Source organism: Drosophila willistoni, assembly GCF_018902025.1.
Source record: "Drosophila willistoni isolate 14030-0811.24 chromosome XR unlocalized genomic scaffold, UCI_dwil_1.1 Seg105, whole genome shotgun sequence".
Taxonomy (NCBI): Eukaryota; Metazoa; Arthropoda; class Insecta; order Diptera; family Drosophilidae; genus Drosophila; species Drosophila willistoni.
Genome location: NW_025814054.1, coordinates 2,852,602 through 2,872,679, shown reverse-complemented (window position 1 = coordinate 2,872,679; position 20,078 = coordinate 2,852,602). Strand labels below are relative to the sequence as shown.

The following is a 20,078-nucleotide window of genomic DNA, read 5'->3' as shown; positions in this document are numbered from 1 at the left end:
AATTTAGGACTTGGAAAAAATTACAAGTGCAAAAAACAGAAAAAGTGCTCATAACTCGGTCATTTTAAGGACGATTGGGATGTAATATAATTTTAATATCTCCGCAGGACATTGGTGCATTTCGACAGGACATCTTTTCTGGATTGTCCAGGATCAGAATCCAGGATCAGATCCTTCAACAAAAATTGAGCGAATTTTTGTAAGGGGGTTGCTCAGAAAAATGCCGAAAAATCGCAATAAAGATTTATGTCTTTATGTCCTTATGTCCTTATAACTCAATAATTTAAAGGATCAACAGGACATCCTGATTGTCAGATTATAGGACTTGATTTTCCGCTTTGACTAAAGATCTTGAAAAGTCCTTCAGGAAACTGAGATAAAAGGACTTTTCTGTATAACAAAAAATAAGAAATACCTTGCGAGTCCTGTGAAGGATCAGGACGAAAGTGGTGTCATAAAACTGCAACCATCAAGGTCTATCTTCGGTGCAAAGGATAGCCCTGCGAAGAGCTGAAATATCAAGGATTTCATGGTTTTTGTCCAGCTTTTGGCCATTTGGTAGAATTTGGGACTTCGAAAAAATTGCAAGTCCAAACTCGGTCATTTTAAGGGCGATCGGGATGTCCTTTGGCTAGGTGGATATGCTTGTCCACGAAGATCGACTGACATCTCCAGGTCCTGAACTGTTCGTTGTGTAGCTGGAAAAACGGACATTTTCCATCTTATTTTGATGCCAATCTGTTGTGATCGTTAAAGACATCCTTGGACAATCCTAGTAGGATTTCCGGCATTCATAGCTATGAAACAGAAATAGGTGAATTCTCCAATTCTGTATGTCATGAGTTATTTGGGGTTATTTAAGAATATTTGAAATCTTTTACATAATCTTGCCAAGCACTTTTACAAACAAGTTGACAAAATTAAACTGTTTAAACACTTGATATTTACACACGTTTGTCTACACAAATTTATCAAAATAATTTGTTTATCCAAATAAGTAAACACTGAAATCGTTTCCGAATTCTGTATAAATACAGAGCGGTCTCAGCAAATTGAATCAGAACACTCAACGCGCTCAATCCTTCTAATTGAAAATGAAGTTCCTAATCGTCTTTGCTCTAATTGCTTTGTCTATTCAATTGGCTGCTTCGGCAACTACAAGTGACACCACAAGTACAACTACAACTACAACGACAACAACAACCACTGATGCAACGACTACAACAACAACCTCCGCATCGGCAACAACAACGACAACCGAGAAAACTACGCACAAGAAGAAATGTTGGAAGGGCAACAATTGGTGTCACACTCGCAGACCGACCAGGAAGTGTCGCCATCCCAAGACATGCCACAAAACCATCGTTATAGTGCGCCACAGGAAGGACTAACTCCCAAAGAATGACACTTTCTTCTTTGGACCATTAACTAATTTTAAATAAATAACATTTTTATTCAACATGATTATTTTACTATCACAACATTAAACAGAATCGTTTAATGTCGCATTAAATTGATATTCTGTATACAACTTTAGGCTTTGCATCTTAAAGACATTTAAGAGAATCCTATTCAAGACTACATTTAAAGGACTGTCCTTAAAGTGGCCGACATATTCTTTATATAATAATGTTTCTCAAACGAGTTAACAGAGGAATAGCAAATTAGGATGAGAGATTCATTCCCAGAGACAAGCAGCGTAACTAAGTCGAAAAGTGTTGTAAGCCTAGACCATTAGCTGTTGCACAATATCGACTGAAATAAACTATCCAGTATCTATTTGATCGGTTATTCATTGAAATACTAATTGTAAGTTTCAATAAAATGGTGGACAATTCCACTCTTCCTCTCCCCACTTGAGAGGAACTCTTCTTTCACAGATGCAATTAACTATGCTAGCAGACAGTGCTATTTTTGATAGTTTACCTAGTTCTTAGTAAGGGAAATCTCCCGACAAGAAACCACAAACATACCAAACTTAGCAAACTTTGTTGAATATAATGTAAATGTTATTTGTATTTTTGTAAACTTCAGTTTTTTTTCATAGTTTTCCTACTTACTGTACCACCCTTCGACCCTGTTGTCCCTTGAATTTTTTTGCAATTTAGTTATTTAACCTTCATGATTTAAGTATCGATAAGTTGATTAAAAAACAAACAAATTTCATGCATCATAATTGCTCTTTCCGATTTGCATTTTTGTTTCATCTTAAATATGCCTTAAAGACCATCATCAATAACACAGGACAACATTTTTGAGGTCGAGTGTTTTAAGTCCAACAGGTCTTCTATAGTAATTGAGGGGTGCTGATCACGGCCCTGTACTTAAAAAATGCATTGAAATTATTCAAAATGACCTCATTTCCAATATTTTATTACATAATATTATACCTAAAACGTTATTATTTTAGCCTTTTAATATATGTATTAGGTATGATTTAAAAGAAATTTACAGTTATTTTTTTTGGTTACAATGCATAATATGTTATACTTTGGATATGGTTCTATAATGATTATTAAATTTTAACCAATAAGTATGGTATAAGGATCCAAGAATTGTCTGATTTTAAATTTTAAAGAATTATGGGAATCTTATGCGTCTAACAAACTTTTCCTACACAGGGTATTCTAAAATCTGTTAAAAATGTTGTAAATTTTTTGTTTCACTTTCTATAGAATACTTTTTGGTCCCTATTTTCCAGCCCCAGATCCCCTGGTTTCACAAAATCTGGATGTGATGGACAAAAACCAAGTATGCAGTCAGAATCAGCGTATCCGAATTAGTTAAGAACATCTCTCAAGTTAACGTCACCAAAAATCATAAACATGTTGAATTCAAAGGTTTTAGTTAAGGTTTATTAAAATTAATAATTTGCGTCACTTAATTCTTTCTGCGGCGCACTATAACGATGGTTTTGTGGCATGTCTTGGGATGGCGACACTTCCTCGTCGGTCTGCGAGTGTGACACCAATTGTTGCCCTTCCAGCATTTCTTCTTGTGCGTCGATTTAGCCGTTGTCGTTGTTGTTGCCGATGCGGAGGTTGTTGTTGTAGTCGTTGCATCAGTGGTTGTTGTTGTCGTTGTAGTTGTAGTTGTACTTGTGGTGTCACTTGTAGTTGCCGAAGCAGCCAATTGAATGGACAGTGCAATTAAGGCAAAGACAATCAGGTACTTCATTTTGAATTACAAGAGGATAAAGCTCTGGGGAGATGGATCGGATTGAGCTAGTTGGGTGTTCTGATTCTATCTGTTCAGAACTGCGCCTATTTATGCATAAGTCTAATTTCTACCCAATGGTTCTGTATATATTTTAAATATTGAAATTATATTTGGTGTATTTAAACAGCTGCATATTCTCATATTCACATTCATAAATTGAGATAAATTAAGTTTTACTTACGGAAATCCAATTGTAATGACAAAATATATAAGAAATGAAACAAGTGGTTTATATTCCGATTGAAGCTTGTTTAAATTGTACACTGATTTGTTGAGGTATTGACGAAACTACAGTCTGAGTTAAATAGGTAGAATCACTCAAATAAATATAAAAAAAAAAAAAAAATTTTTAAATATTCTCCAATAACCGAAAAAACCTCAAAAAGCTCATGACATGGAGAAAAAATTATCCTTTGTGCGTTTTATAGCTATAAGATCCGGAAATACTGCCGCAGGACGAAAAGACTATTTTTCCTAGGATGTCTTTAACGATATCTACAGATTTTTTCTTTTTCTCAGATACTCAAAGGACATTCCACAAGGACTTTGAGCTGGACGGCCCAAATGTGCTTAAAGTGACATAGTTATGAACATTGTTTTTAGACTTGTAATTTTTAGCTTAGTTAACTAGAAAATTTCTGAAGCATTCTTTTAGGGTGAGTAATATGAATTTATTAAAAAAGTGTTGCTTACTTATTGGGTGAACAATAAGGGGGGAATTTTTCAAATATTTCGCACGACCTTGGAAGGATCAGGGCGAAAGGGGTGTGCGAGAAATCCGCTCGTCAAGGACCATAATCCGTAAGAAGAAAATCTCGTAATTGATGCAGAGAGCTCAGATATTAAAGATTTTACAGTTTCCCAAATTTGTTGCAGAAAAGTGGACTTCTAATATTTTTTAAGTCCCAAATTCTACCAAGTGGCCAACAAACTGGACAAAAACCGTGAAATCCTTGATATCTCAGCTCTGCACAGGACCACCGAGATGTTCTTTGCACCCGAGATAGACCCTGATGGTTGGAGTTTTATGACACCACTTTCGTCCTGATCGTTCACAGGGCTCGCGAGATATTTGCAATTTTTCGTCAAACAAAAAAGTCCTTTTATCTCAGTTTCCTGAAGGATTTTCCAGGATATGCGTCAGTAGAAGACTGTCATCAAGGACTACTATCTGACATAAGGACATTCTATTCGTACTTCAAATGACTGACAATGAGTTATAAAGACATTTTTGTGTTTTTGGCGATTTTTTGCCATTTTTTTAAGCAATCCCCTTAAAAAAATTTCGAGCAATATTTATTATCTATCAATATTTAATATTGAATGCAGATCGATAGTCCTGCTCCTGTAGAACTTACAAAATTGTGTCCTGTCGACTGATGTCCTTTTTTCGTTTTTCTGCTCTAGAGTCCACAAATCCTAACACACGATGAAAGGGCATGGTTTCCTAGAAAGTTCTTGATGATCTCTATCGATTGGCATCAAATAAAGTTGTGGTCATCTGAGGATGAATCCGGGTTTTGACTTGTAATTTTTAGCTTAGTTAACTAGAAAATTTCTAAAGCATACTCTAATGGTGAATAATATGAAATTTAAAAAAAAAGATTGTCTACTTATTCGGGGGAAAACGATTTTATGAAATATTTAGCATGTCTTTGCAAGAATCAGGACGAAAGTGGTGTGAAACGCGTCCTCTTGTGAAGAACAATAATCCGTCAAGAGGGCATCTCTCTAGGGCATCTCTCTTCATACTAAGAGCTCAGATATTAAGTTGTTTTACCAGGCATGTTTTCCCGAAATTTGCTGCAAACTTGTAAAAAAAAAAAAAAAAAAAAAAAAAAAAAAAAAAAAAAAGTAATTTTTTGGTAAATACAATCTGTTCCGTTAAATTTAAATATTTCAAATGCACAAAATGTCGTTTTTTTTTTTTTTTTTTTTTTTTTTTTTTTTTTTTTTTTTTTTTTTTTTTTTTTTTTTTTTTTTTTTTTTTTTTTTTTTTTTTTTTTTTTTTTCAAAATCGTCCGTTAAAAAATAAAAAAAAAAAAAAAAAAAAAAAAAAAAAACAAAAAACGTTTAAAAAAAATTAAAAAAAAAAAAAAAAAAAAAAAAAAAAAAAAATTTCAAAACCAGTCCGCCTACTAAGTAATTCTGTTGGCCTGGTATTTCATATTTTTCTCCAGGCATAACCGAATTAAATCCTCCTTTGAAGCCTACTAATATTTGTTTTTTTTTTTTCTTGCAAATATCGTTGCCCGCTAAATTCAAAAATCCAACCGGCAGTTGAATTCGAAAATTCAAATGCCCAAAAGTCCGTTACGCATTTAAAAATAATTTTTTTTTTTTTTTTTTTTTTTTTTTTTTTCGTTTTATAAATAATTTTAAGCCAGCCACCTTACTAAGTAATTCTGTTGGCCTGGTATTTCATATTTTCTCCAGTACGAATTTCCTCTTTGAACTTCAAATATCGTTGCCCGCTAAATTCAAAAATCCAACCGGCAGTTGAATTCGAAAATTCAAATGCCCAAAAGTCCGTTACGCATTTAAAAATAATTTTAAGCCAGCCACTTACTAAGTAATTCTGTTGGCCTGGTATTTCATATTTTCTCCAGAGCAAATTTGTTCGTTTAAACTTCAAATATCGTTGCCCGCTAAATTCAAAAATCCAACCGGCAGTTGAATTCAAAAATTCAAATGTCCAAAAGTCCGTTACGCATTTAAAAATAATTTTGAACCAGCCACCTACTAAGTAATTCTGTTGGCCTGGTATTTCATATTTTCTCCAGAGCAAATTTGGTCGTTTAAACTTCAAATATCGTTGCCCGCTAAATTCAAATAATCCAACTGGCAGTTGAATTCAAAAATTCAAATGCCCAAAAGTCCGTTGCGCATTTAAAAATAATTTTAAACCAGCCACTTACTAAGTAACTCTGTTGGCCTGGTATTTCATATTTTCTCCAGTACGAATTTCCTCTTTGAACTTCAAATATCGTTGCCCGCTAAATTCAAAACTCCAACCGGCAGTTAAATTCAAAAATTCAAATGTCCAAAAGTCCGTTACGCATTTAAAAATAATTTTGAACCAGCCACCTACTAAGTAATTCTGTTGGCCTGGTATTTCATATTTTCTCCAGTACGAATTTCCTCTTTGAACTTCAAATATCGTTGCCCGCTAAATTCAAAACTCCAACCGGCAGTTAAATTCAAAAATTCAAATGTCCAAAAGTCCGTTACGCATTTAAAAATAATTTTGAACCAGCCACCTACTAAGTAATTCTGTTGGCCTGGTATTTCATATTTTCTCCAGAGCAAATTTGGTCGTTTAAACTTCAAATATCGTTGCCCGCTAAATTCAAAAATCCAACTGGCAGTTGAATTCAAAAATTCAAATGCCCAAAAGTCCGTTGCGCATTTAAAAATAATTTTAAACCAGCCACTTACTAAGTAACTCTGTTGGCCTGGTATTTCATATTTTCTCCAGTACGAATTTCCTCTTTGAACTTCAAATATCGTTGCCCGCTAAATTCAAAACTCCAACCGGCAGTTGAATTCAAAAATTCAAATGCCCAAAGGTCCGTTGCGCATTTAAAAATAATTTTGAACCAGCCACTTACTAAGTAACTCTGTTGGCCTGGTATTTCATATTTTCTCCAGAGCAAATTTGGTCGTTTAAACTTCAAATATCGTTGCCCGCTAAATTCAAAAATCCAACCGGCAGTTGAATTCAAAAATTCAAATGCCCAAAAGTCCGTTGCGCATTTAAAAATAATTTTGAACCAGCCACCTACTAAGTAATTCTGTTGGCCTGGTATTTCATATTTTCACCAGTACGAATTTCCTCTTTGAACTTCAAATATCGTTGCCCGCTAAATTTAAAAATCCAACCGGCAATTGAATTCAAAAATAGATAGATAGATAAATTGATAGAGTTTGCCGTATGGGTTTGCTGAGCAACACACCGGCTATACAACTAGAAGGCGTAACTCTCGAACAGCCCTCGCAAGCTAGGTATCTTGGCATCACGCTCGATAAACGCCTTACCTTTGGCCAACATCTTAAAGCTACAGCAAAAAAATGTGGCCAAAGAATGCAGCAATTAAGATGGCTGATTAATAGGAAAAGCACTATGTCGCTCAGGGCCAAAAGAGCAGTATACGTGCACTGCATTGCTCCAATCTGGCTGAATGGCGTGCAGATCTGGGGAATAGCGGCTAAATCCAACTACAAACGCATACAGGTGCTCCAAAATCGCGCTGCACGGCACATGACGAACTGTCCATGGTATGTGCGTGGATCCACATTACACCGTGACCTCAACCTGCACACAGTGGAGGAACAGATCGGTAGACACACCAGCAGATATAGCGACCGGCTTAATAGACACCGCAGTATCCTCGCAAGACGATTACTACCTGCCAGGCCTCTTAGACGGCTAAAAAGAAAGGGCTTCGCCAAAAATATTAGCTAACCAACATCAACAATAATATTTATAGTCCTCTTGGGTATACCAATGAGGTTTGGTCCTTTTTATAACATCTACTTGTGTTGTTATGATACTATTTTTGTATGTATGGATTCAACGCTTAAATAAATAACTATTAAAAAAAAAAAAAAAAGTGACACCACAAGCACATTTTTTTCTAAATAAAAAAAAACGTATGTTTATTTGGCCAATAAATTTCTCAATGCTTAAAAAAACATAATTTAAAAACAGAATCAAAGTTTAATAAAAAAAAAAATTTGAGCCAAACAACATCGGGTGACTTCTTTTGGCCCGGATGACTTCTTTTGCGCCACCTTGTAGTTAGTTTTAAATCTGAAGCAAAGTTTTTCTTTTCCTTTCTTGTTTTCTTTGCAAAAATAATTACTGTTATACTTATCCTTAGTAAGTAAAGTTTAATGAATTCACAAAATGAAATTAAAATTTAAACCAGGACTAGAGAGCTCGATTAGAGACAGTGTTCATATTATGTAGTAAAATAACCACTTTTGTTTGTTTAATACACATATATATATGTTAAAACAACAGTTTAAAAAAACGGAGTCCCGGCTTATATCACGAAAATAAATAACTTGCATCTTCAGCACAACTTCCGAAATATAAATTTAAAACTTAACCTTCACAACAGTTCTAAATCGAAGTCGCCATGTCAGGCTAAAGTTTGTAAAATATGAAGCTGTTTAAATATACACTATATACTTTTGTCAACACAAAACTAATTGAGACAACACAGAAATTAAAGCTGAAATCGTTTTTCGAATTCTGTATAAATACAGAGCGATCTCAGTGAATTAAATCAAAACACTCAACGAGTTCAATTCAATCAATCGAACAGAGAATTATCCTTCTAATTCAAAATGAAATTCCTTATCGTCTTTGCCTTAATTGCTCTGTCCATTCAATTGGCTGCTTCGGCAACTACCAGTGACACCACAAGTACAACTACAACTACAACGACAACAACCACTGATGCAACTACTACAACAACAACCTCCGCATCGGCAACAACAACGACAACGGCTAAATCGACGCACAAGAAGAAATGCTGGAAGGGCAACAATTGGTGTCACACTCGCAGACCGACCAGGAAGTGTCGCCATCCCAAGACATGCCACAAAACCATCGTTATAGTGCGCCGCAGGAAGAATTGAGTGCTGCAAATGTTTCATTTTAATAAACTTTAACTAAAAACTTTGAATTCAACATGTTTATTTTGTTTTATTGAACAATTATTGATGATGGTCTTTAAGGCACATTTAAGATGAAACAAAAATGCAAATCGGAAAGAGCAATAATTATGAATGAAATTTGTTTGTTTTTTAATCAACTTATAGAACGAATAATTATGTATACAGTCGGGGTACTTAAATCAAAAAGGTTAACTAACTAACTTGCAAAAAAAAATACTGGGCACAAGGGACAACAGGGTCGAAGGGTGGTACAGTAAGTAGGAAAATTATGCAAAGAAAAAAAAAAACTTAAGTTTACAAAAATACAAATAACATTTACATCGTATTCATCAAATTACATTGCTAAGTTTGGTGTGTTTGTGGTTTCTTGTCGGGAGATTTCCCTTACTTAGGACTAGGTAAACTATCAAAAACAGCTTAAAATTGTTTTAACACTAACATGATTTTATGGTCTGGGTTCTTATGATATGGGCGCAATGAGATGCTAATGAAGTCGCGGCTGCGCTCGTTTTGGTTGCTTCTGTGGGGTGGTCGTGGCCCAATCTAATTTGGCCAACGAGGGCAGGTTACTCTCATTATAATTGTTGTTGTTGTTGTTATTATTATTATTATTATTACTATTGCTGCTGCTGTTGTTGTTGTTATGACTCAATGATGACGATGGCACTTGTAGAGTATAATCCTGGGGCAGCACAATGGGTTGTAATGTACTAAAAGTCACCAAAGGTGGCGAGACAGGAGCATAACTGAGTCGTCCCGCAATATTATTAGTATTATTGCTACTGCTGGAATTGGTGGGTACTTTCGGATTGGCCACAGGGAGAGGAGATGGCGGAGCATTCACATTGAAAGCAGGTACATTCCTATAAATATAAAAACCGCAATTAGTATAACCGTAAAACATGGAATGCCGAGCTCTGTGAAGTGATTTAGAGATCCAATAATGGGTGGAGAAAGAGAAAAGGTTAATAATTAGGACGAGGATTGTTGATAGTCAATAGTCAAGGTCAAGGTGATTACCATTAGACCTATGATATGCCAAATAAAACTATGAAAAGCTTAAAAATGTGATCTATTTTTAAAATTATAAAAAAATCTTCAATATAAACTAAAATAACTACGTGTCAATCTAAAATCTCATTTGAATTGTGAAAGTTACCATGGATGAATTGGTTATATATTCAATATCAGAATTATAATAAAATCATATTTAAAAGTGAGAGCTCAAGTCGTCAAATTATAGCTTTCATTAGATTTGTGTAGCCTAGTTAATATTTTTGTTTATACAATGATTCCTATGTCTTCCTTCACTAGATATGTGACAAAAATATTTAAACAGCAGTTCGGAATATATTGTGGGTAGCCAGTTAGCCGGAACAATTCATTATTGGAACAAATCTGTGTAAAATTAAATAAACCGACGAATGTATACAACTTGTGCCACTTGACAGATATTTAAATATTTGAACAAGATTTCCGCAAGTGAAATAAACTGTTTGTAACTCTATGAATAAAAGTAAGTAAGTCATGCGGCGCAGCTGTTCAAGCATCGTGAACATTACATCAAATAACCAGAATGTATACAGAAACATGGGAAACAAGCATTAGACACATAAATAGACGTACTTCTGAATGAATTAAATCAGAACACTCAACGAGCTCAATCCCATCAATCGAACATAGATTTATCCTTCTAATTCAAAATGAAGTTCCTTATCGTCTTTGCCCTAATTGCTGTGTCCATTCAATTGGCTGCTTCGGCAACTACCAGTGACACCACAAGCACAACTACAACTACAACGACAACAACCACTGATGCAACTACTACAACAACAACCTCCGCATCAGCTACGACAACGACAACTGCTAAATCGACGCACAAGAAGAAATGCTGGAAGGGCAACAATTGGTGTCACACTCGCAGACCGACCCGGAAGTGTCGTCATCCCAAGACATGCCACAAAACCATTGTCATAGTGCGTCGCAGGAAGAATTAAAATAAAATATTTGTGAATTCTCGAAAAAAAACCAAAACAAAAAAAGATTTTGTGTTTCTATTGATTTCATCCATGGTTACTAATGCATAATGGTAGTCAACATTTTGAGCCTATCAACAATCCTTTGTAGGAATTATCTAAACTATATTTGGTGATTGATCTACATATAATTTTAGTTTTCAGTGAATAGTCAGTGCTTTTAGTTGAGAAGCAGACCTTGGTCACAATGACTATTTCTTGGCTGTATCGCCTTTACTCAGCTTAACTTTCATATTGACTGTCACTAGGGGCAGTTTAGAGCTAAGGAAAAGATATAGAAGGATGATAGTTATGATAGTTGAGGATAGCGTATATACAGAAGCTTAATTAATGGACAGATAATTGCTAAACATTGCCTTGTCGATCTCTTACTTTTGCTGGGTGATGGTAAACACGGATTTGCTGACAATACGCTTGCCGGTATGCCAAATGCGTCCAATGTATTTGATGCGCTGAATGGCTATAATGGCCAATGCCACAGTTCTAAAACAAAAAAAGAATGTTTAAAAATTGAGAATTTACATATACCGGGGGAATATTCAGGGAGACTCACTTGAACAACTTTTTCTTAGGCCTTTTTTGTACTGTGGCGCCCTGTCCGCCGGCTATTGCCTGCATTGCCATTTGTTCACTGGCCTGATAGCTTTCCAGGGTAAGTTTTAGATAACGCTTTTGATAGACCAACGCCTTACGATGGGATTCCACACGCAGATAGCGACCCAAGAGCTGACGGCAACGCTCCTCCAGTTCATTCACATTGCCATTGGCACCCAGTTCTTCGCATCGCTTTTGCAGGGCAATGCGCTCACCGACCAGATATTGAACGGTCTCGGCCATTTGACGATTCTCCTGGGTGTTCTCCGCCAGCAGAGTGTTAATCTCTTTCATTTTCTGCAAAAACTGGGCCGGCACGGTATCATCTGTGCTGTGGGCCAGACGATCATTGGCTTGGGCCAATGCTTCCGCCAACTTAGCCTCCCGTTGGGCAGAACGGCTCACATCAAAGCGCAATTGGGTGATCTTTTGTTCTAGAGAGTCACGAGAGGATTCTGCTGCTAATAGTTTACCCTTCAGTTCATGGATCTCAGCATGCAATTTGGTCAACTCTTGATGTTGGCGTGTCCTTGTGTTGGCTCGTCGAGTTTCGGCTTCTTGCAGTGTGACCAATCGAGATTCCAGACTCTCTATTTCGCTGGCCTGCAGTGTGAGGCGTTCATTGAAATGCTCTAGTTCCTGCTCGGCCGAGTCCTTATCCCTGGCCAGTTTCTCCATTTCCTGTTTGAGCCGCTCACAATAGGCTATGCGCTCTTGCAGCTCCTTTTCGTAGCGTTGCTTCTCCCGCTCGCTGCTTCGTTGGGCATCTGCTGATCTTTCTCTCTCCCTCTCATTCTGGGCCATCAATAATTTGATCTCGCTCCGCAACCGCTCACCCAATTCTGCCTCGAAATCAGCCCGTGGCGACTTTCTCGGCGATTCGCCAGGTGACTTTAGCAGCAGAGAACTATTTCGTCTGCTCTCTGCCCTCTGCAAAGAGGTCAGTTGGGTTTGCAGTCTCTCGCAGCGTTCTCTTTCCATATCCAATTGCTTATGCAGCTCATCTTCGGCATCCAAAGCAGTTTCCAGTCTCTTTCGCATAGCTTCAATTATGACCACATCTTGCTCCTGTATTTCCTGAGAATGCTGCTTCTCACCCATTAGTTCCTTGCTCAGAGACTCACATTGTTCTCGCTCCACAGCCAACTGAGCACGCACCGCTTCTAGCTGATTGAGCAGCTCTCGTTCGCCCGTGAAATTTTCATCCTCTGAGCCATGACCAGTGCCGGGTTGCTGCTCTTCCTCAGTCTGCACTTCTTTTTGCTGCTGCCTCTTGTCCAGATTATTTTCCTCTTCGCTCTCAATTGCCTTGAGTATATTGGAGTCCAGTTGGGCTGAATAGTTCAATTCCTTTTCCACCTGCTGGGCTATCTCATCCACTGAATACTGTTTTGAGCTATGCTCGCTATTCTTGAGACGTTCCAGATCCCTTTCCAGCGTTTGGACATGCAGCTCCAAGTCTCGGCACCTCTCAGTGGCTGCCTGCAGTTGCTCTGCTTTGGCTTTAATCTCACTATTTAAGCTATTGACCTCTTGTTTGCGCTTAAGTACCAAATCCCGATGAACATGTTCGCACTGGGCATGAGCGGCACTTACACAGTTGAGTTCCTTGCGTAGGTTTTCCTTCTCTGCCGCTTCTTGACTGGTTGTCTCCAAAAGCTTCTCCTCCAGGGAGTCAATGCGTAGTCTATACTTTTTCTCCGTCTCCCTATAGTCTTTCAGCGTGCTCTCTTGCGTGATGAGCTTATTCTTCTCCTTTTCGAGTTGTTCTTCCATTTGTTTTAGTTTCTTTGTCATATCATCCAGATCTTGCTGCTTCTCCTTCTCCAAGATGGTTAACTTCTCATGCAATTCTTCAACTTCCAGCGGCGTTGTGGGTTTGGGTAGCTCCGGCGTCAGAATCAGCATCATGCTGGGTGTCTTTAGCTTCGAATCCTCGGTCAAGTTCGAGAAATTGATTTGGCGCGGCACCAGCTCTGGAGTCATCATATTGCTACTGCTCTGGGCTGCTATACCCTGGAAGTAATGTGGATTCTCGAAAGTATTGACTTGATGAGGCACAGCGAAGCCACTCAAATCATCTGTACGCCTGAGTGTTAGATTGGCCACAGCCTCTTTGGAGATCTCCTACAACAAAAAAAAAGAAAAAATGGTGCAAAGTTTATATGACACTTCAACCCTTTCTCTCCTTTTTTTACTCACCATTGTCTGTTGCAGGAAGTTGTTGCCACCGCTGCCCGCAGCATCGCTCAATTGGAAGGGCGCCGCATTGAGGCTTCGCATTGCCGCACGTCGTTCCACATCCGGCTCCGGAAACTCGGTAATGGATCCTATGTCACTTAGTGTACGTGCACTTAGCTTCGTACTGGCATCCTGTTGATGTTTTTCTGCTCCACCTGCCGCTGCTGGCGATGATGCCTGACTTAGATCTTGGGCCGCCTGCAATTCCTTTTCCTTGGCCTCCAATTGGTCACGCAGATGATCGATTTCATCGTTCTTATCGGCCAGCATGGTTTCCATTAAATCTGGCAGAGCCAATCGATTGATCATCTCAGTGCGTATCTTTTCCTTAAGCTTATGTATTTCTGATCCTTTCTGCTGCAATTCCCCTTCCAATCGCTCTATCACACATCGATCGGGCTTATGGCGAACCTTTAGTTCACTCTCCAGATTTGTTATCTCATCCTTGCTGCGTTTTAGTTGCACCCGCAATGTGGTCATTTGTTTATCGCGAGCAGACAATTTCTCGCTAAGATTTTGAACTTCGCCTTGAAGTTCATGGACTCGGGTATGAAGATCTGAAGTGCCGGCACGATGCAGCTGCTCAGCCCGCTGACGTTGCTCCTCTAGGCGCGTCTGCAAGGTGGAAATACGATGCGTTTGTTCATCCATGCGGCCCTGCAGCGAATCTCGTTCATGTTCAAGTTCCTATAGATGGAAATGGAAAGCAAATGAGCGAATAAGTGCATAGTTTGGCCAGTTATAAGGGAGTCAACGGCCGACCTAATGGCCAGCAACCCTTGCCCCAGACTTTTAATTAAAAAAGAAGCTGCGCTGCACTGCCAATCCAAATAGATTGAAATGGCCTGAAGTGTCCATACATTTCCATGCACTGCACAGTGGGGCAAATCTCAACGAAGTACATACTAAAGAGTTATTATCGTGAATCATTTATTTGTTAATTCTAGTTTATCACAGTTTACCACTGTGCGCTAGGCTTCATCTTTGTGTATCTTTCTCTGTTGTTCTTATTGTTTACATAGTTTGCATCTGAGATGCGGGTGCCACCTCCACCTCCAGCCTACAAACACACACACTCCACCATTTGATGAAGGAGCGTGCCAGAGCATAAAGAAAGATCTTATTGAGGCATTTATATACCATATTAGACACCATTTGTCTATAGCCTCAATAGGCAGCGACAAAAGATGCAGCACTTTACGGCTGATGGAGATGGGACAGGTGCCTTAATATAGAAGGTGCCAAGTGATTTGTTTGTTTCTTTTTTTGATTTCAAGAATGGGATAAATGGGAATGGATGTGATCGTGTCTCCACTATTTGTGTCTGTGGACTATTTTTGTGATCATTTCTGTGTGTTTTTTGTTGATCAAATTTGAAGTAGCACAAACCGGGCGTATTTAATGAAGAATGGAAGAATGCCAGCTATTTTTGACAGGCCAAGTGTGCCAATTTCTGGTATACCTACATATGTACATATATATAATCCTAAATAGTTGCCTTCAAGTAACATATATGAATTGAAAAATTTTGCAAAAATATTATGACAATCGTGTGCCGTGTGGCATAACAAATGCATTTAATTTATTTATTTATGTTTTATTTTCATTGCCCTTGTCAGAGAGTTTCATCAATTGTCAGCCCATTTGTCACACAACGAATGTAAAAACCTTGCTCATTCTTAAGGTTTATATATATATTTGTTTTCTGTATACATTTATTAATAACTACAAGAAGACGACTCACTCGTATGGGACTCGAACCCGGAGAGAAGTTGGAACGAGCAAACATTATTCACTCCGCAAATGGTTTATTAGATTATATATTTAATCAAATTGGATAAATAAATTGTCGGAACTGTCAGAGTTGCTATCATTTCTGTGCGCTACTGCCCACCGATCTTAGTGCCATGCCGAAGGCAACTAAACGAGCAGACGACGACGACGACGACCAAACCAACGATAAGCGGCGGAAGAGCGATGCTTTGATCGCTCTCTGCCAGCATCTAAATTTAACCGTTGAATTCAAAAACACAAATTCACCCCAAACAGTTTAGCCGAGACACAAACCATGACTATAGCTGTATTGTTTGCCCTTTTTGGAGCTTTGCTACTCACCACACGAACAGCACGTGTTTGTTGAACTTGCATCTCCAAATCACGTATACGCTTGATGGCCGCCTCCTCAACACGTGTATGACGATCGAGCTTCTCGGCCACCCGCTGCACTCCCTCCACCGAGAGCGAGGGATGCGATGGCGAGGAGCCCTCGCCTGTGCCTGTGGTTGGCTGCTTGCTGCCATGAACAGAGACATCCTCGGTGGCACTTAAACTGCAGGAATTGGATGCTGTGTTCGAATTATGCAGCGATTCCAGGGCTTTAGTTTTCTGCTCCAGCGTTGATTCAATGTCCCGCAATTGCTCAGCCACCTGATTGAGGATCATGCTCTGTTCGGCCGATGGACGACCCTGTTGCAGTTTATCTTCCAGCTGGCGTATGCGAGTCTGATAGCCTTCGCCTATGTCTGTCTTGAGGCTATGCACTTCCTGTTGCAGCGCATCATTGGCACGCATTTGATGGCTCACATAGTCTTCCAGCTGTTTGGCCTTCTCGTCGAGGACTTGTTCATTGAGAGCCTTGGTTTGCACTTGAGTTTCCAGCTCCGAAATGATTTCACGCAATACAAAAATCTTGTCAATCGAGGCCTTGAGTTCCAATTCGAATTTATCTCTCTTCGAGTTGGCTTCGCTGAGCTGACGATTGACTTCGCGCAGCTGGGACTCCAGTTGGGCATACTGAGAGATTGGGAAGGAAGGAATAAAAAATGCAATTAATTCAATTGGAACTCATTTCCTGGGACACGGGGTGGCGGGGTGTGTGGTGTGCGTTTTTTCAAATTAGTGACAACTTACATGCTTCTGCTTTGTTATCTTCAATTTTATTTATTATTATTTTAGATTTGATTTCGTTTTTTTTTTTTTTATATATATTTTGAAGATTTTTTGTGCGAAAGGTGCAATTAGTTTTAATTTTTTTGATTGATTTTCGAATTGATTTTTGAGTGCATGCAATAGAGTTAGGAATTGAGAGATTAGTTTCACATTAAGTTTGATCAAAAGGTTCACAGAACTTTCAGAATTGAATGAACAAAATGGGAAAACTAAAAAATATTCAAGATTCAATTAAAAATCATAAATAAAAATAATCTTAAAGGTCCTAGCTAGACTGCCCTTTCTATATAAATTTCTAATTAGCTGACAATATGCAAACATTTCATTGAGATTTGAATCGGATCAGACATCGGATTGAAGTATTAATCTATTAGGCAATAACAATTTAATTTAAATCTATATAATTTGACTACATTTCAAATGTTTCATCATTGAATTTCTCGGCTATATCCAAAACTATTAACATCCACATTATTTTCAAGGCTGACATTGAAAATGAATTGAGAAAATACTTTCGGAAAATGGGAATTTCATAAAGTGTGTTTCCCTAGTCAATTCAGAATGTATATATGTATGTATTTCGGTTTATAAATATGTCCGCACATGCCTTACAAAAGCTTTTCAATATATGTATGTACATATCAGCTACTGTATACATATATTTATGTTTGTATGTATCTATATAAAAACGCCCAGGGGATGCCCTTGACTCCAATCGAAACAAAATAACGAAACTCATCCACACCCATGGTGGCATGGTGGTACCATCAATGGAATGGATCTAGCTTAAGTTATGCCCAACAGGTGCTAATGATGATTTTGTAAAATGTTTTGAGTGTGTGTGTGTGTTTTGGCATTAAATTTGTGCAATCAAAGTGTGAAAGTGCAATATATGAACCCAAATTATTAAAAGTGCTGATCATGCAGTGTTTTGTTGTTGTTCTTGTTGTTTTTGTTTTGGGTATAATTGAAATATTCTCAAATTAATACTTAATCCAACTTAACTTAAGCTCATTGGGAAAAATATAATAACAAAATAAAAAAAAAAAAGTTATAGATAGTGAAAGAGAAGAGAAAACCAAACCAAGCCAAAAGATGTTTATATAGGTACAGTAGGACCTCAATTATCCAGCAACAGCACACAGCAAAAATCAACCTGTGCATCTCTTGCAAATAAAAGAGGTTTTTCCTGTCTATATATATGTATGTAAAGAAAGAAAATAATAAACCAAAAATGTATGTATATAACCAAATGAACACTATAAGATACCAAGCCCATGACAAGTCCATAGAAATATATTGAAAATAAGATGTCCCAGAGGCAAGAACTAACTGACTCACCTCCTCGGAGGCATTGGCATAGGAGCTGTGCTCTTTCTCCTTGTCGCGCAATTGGGTTTTTAATCGCTCGATTTCGCGTTGGAACTCATCGCGTTCCTGTTCGCGTTCAGCAGCCTGATCCTCCAGGAATCGGCGTGTATCCTTCAGCTGCTTATCAGCGGTGTCAATCTGTGTGTATGTATGTATGTATATGTGGGTGTGTATGGGTATTTTTTAGCAAAGGGGAAGAGGAATTGAAGCTTGGCTTACATATGTATTTTGAACTCATCAACTATTCTTGAACTAATTACATGCCTTCTCTTCGCCACTCGCGGAGAGTGCAACACACGGATAATGGATAAACGAATGGAAAGGAAATCGAATAGATTTCCTTTTCAATTAATTGCCCAACACTCACCTGTGATTGCAAGTCGTCGCGTTCCTTTTTGCCGCACTCTACCACTTTGTCGCCCTCACGACAGAAGTCCTCAATCATTTGAAGTAATATGACCGTAGCATTGCCCTGATCCCGGGTCTCTTGTTTGCTTGGCGACGATAGCAAATGGCGGGCCTTCTCTTGCAGGGCCATAAAACTGGCCGATGACTGATCCAGTGCCTGCTCTTGATTGCTTTTCATCGAGCCGAGGCCATAGCCTTCATTGTAGTCTGTGTGATTGAGGGAATTGAACTGGGAAAGCTGATCCCTTAGAGCCTGCAACTCTTGCCCCAGCTCCGCATTCCGATCAATAGTGTGATTCAGTTGTTGTTGCAACTTCTGACGATCATTTTCAGATTTGATCAGACGATTCTTCAGCTCGACCAATTGGAAAGCCAACTCAGAGGCATTGCCGGCCTGCTGCTGCAGATCAGTTGGCAGCGAACTGTGCGGTTTTATTGAATCCGGTTGGCTGTTTTTCCTCTGATTTGCCACACCCAAATATTGATCATTCAGCGAGTTGGTACGCAAAAACTTCGATAGCAATTGCTGAGGCAATGCCACGGCTGCGGTTGTCTTTAGCCCATCCTCGGCCTCACAGCAAAGCTCATGCTCCTGCTTCTCGGGCTCATCAACAGGATCGGGCTGTTCACGTTGCTTATGCAGATCCTCCGACAGGTGCAACAAATACGAGGCCTCCGATTTCAATCGCTCCAGGCAATCATTCAAATCGAAATCATCACTTTGCTCCTCATTGCTTTTGCTGTCAATAAACTGCAATAGACTGGGATCCTCCACAACCTCCAAGAGGCTATGAACATCGGGCACTAGACGCAACTTGGAAGCAGTGCAATTGAGAGAGCTACTCAGAGTCTGCTCCAAATCCTCGCCGGCATCTTGACTGCGACTATGAACAAGCAATCGCTGTACCTCCTCGGACAGTGTGGCATTCAAATCCTCCTCACAGTTGGCCACGCATTTCGCCAGGCGGCAGAGCACACTGCGAAAAGATTTCGATAGCTCTCGCAGACCATCACGCTCATTGATCACCTGCTCTAAATCACGACCCGAATCGAAGGTCGAATGCCGTTTATTTTTGCGATTCAATTGTTTCTCATATTCCAATTTCAGGCGAGACATCTAGCATAATGGGAGAGTGTCAGGAAGGACATCAAGATTGTTTTTTGGTTACTTACCTCATCGGCATGTTTGATATTCAGTTGGGTAATCTCCAATTGACTTTTCGCCGTAAATTTCTCCCTTAGCAAGATCAATTCCTTGGGCCAATGCTGATCATCCACTGTATTCTCGGACAGAAGATTCTGAAAAATGATCAAAAAATTGTTTCTTGTTTACATTAACATTGTTGCAGCAAAACGGAAAATGTGTTAAAATCTGTTGCAACATATTAATGGGACGAGACAATCGTCTAGCATATGGATCGGGATTCTGGTCTGGCTTTCAAGGGAAAAACTTTCTTTTACCACAAGAAAAAAACCGTAAAGAAAGCATAAATATTTATTGTTTATTGATGGAGAGTGGCATTAAGCCATAATATTTACATTCTAAGAGAGATGAAATGAAATGAAAAAAAA

The 20,078-nt window shown here is 38.6% G+C and overlaps 5 protein-coding genes across 9 annotated transcripts in view; 3 read left to right on the top strand and 2 right to left on the bottom strand.

Moving 5' to 3' along the window:
- The first annotated feature begins 1,094 nt into the window (after nt 1–1,094).
- On the top strand, nt 1,095–1,455 carry LOC124460591 (protein new-glue 1-like). Its single transcript, XM_047011749.1, has one exon. The coding sequence runs from the start codon at nt 1,095–1,097 to the stop codon at nt 1,389–1,391; it is 297 nt and encodes a 98-aa protein (XP_046867705.1). The 3' UTR covers nt 1,392–1,455.
- Nucleotides 1,456–2,880: 1,425 nt separating this feature from the next.
- Nucleotides 2,881–3,177, bottom strand: LOC124460593 (salivary glue protein Sgs-3-like). The gene has a single exon (XM_047011757.1). The coding sequence runs from the start codon at nt 3,175–3,177 to the stop codon at nt 2,881–2,883; it is 297 nt and encodes a 98-aa protein (XP_046867713.1).
- A 5,225-nt stretch (nt 3,178–8,402) lies between these two features.
- On the top strand, nt 8,403–8,915 carry LOC124460582 (protein new-glue 1-like). Its single transcript, XM_047011705.1, has one exon. It carries the CDS (start codon nt 8,575–8,577, stop codon nt 8,866–8,868), a length of 294 nt encoding a protein of 97 aa, XP_046867661.1. The 5' UTR covers nt 8,403–8,574; the 3' UTR covers nt 8,869–8,915.
- The window catches only part of LOC6646069 (pericentrin), a 28,604-nt gene continuing 17,441 nt past the window's right edge, over nt 8,916–20,078 (bottom strand). For 2 of the 5 annotated variants that reach the window (XM_023177819.2, XM_023177821.2), the window contains 8 exons: nt 19,680–19,805; nt 18,466–19,623; nt 18,069–18,236; nt 15,894–16,571; nt 13,740–14,465; nt 11,497–13,664; nt 11,316–11,426; nt 8,916–9,770 (listed from right to left, as the gene is read on the bottom strand). In XM_023177819.2, the coding sequence (XP_023033587.1) occupies nt 9,392–9,770; nt 11,316–11,426; nt 11,497–13,664; nt 13,740–14,465; nt 15,894–16,571; nt 18,069–18,236; nt 18,466–19,623; nt 19,680–19,805 (5,514 nt within the window). In that variant the 3' untranslated portion in view covers nt 8,916–9,391. Of the gene's footprint in view, nt 9,771–11,315; nt 11,427–11,496; nt 13,665–13,739; nt 14,466–15,522; nt 15,583–15,893; nt 16,572–18,068; nt 18,237–18,465; nt 19,624–19,679; nt 19,806–20,078 lie in introns of those variants that run through there. The other 3 variants (XM_023177820.2, XM_023177822.2, XM_023177823.2) reach the window with 2 other exon arrangements.
- LOC124460583 (protein new-glue 1-like) lies at nt 10,410–10,904 on the top strand. The gene has a single exon (XM_047011706.1). It carries the CDS (start codon nt 10,611–10,613, stop codon nt 10,902–10,904), a length of 294 nt encoding a protein of 97 aa, XP_046867662.1. The 5' UTR covers nt 10,410–10,610.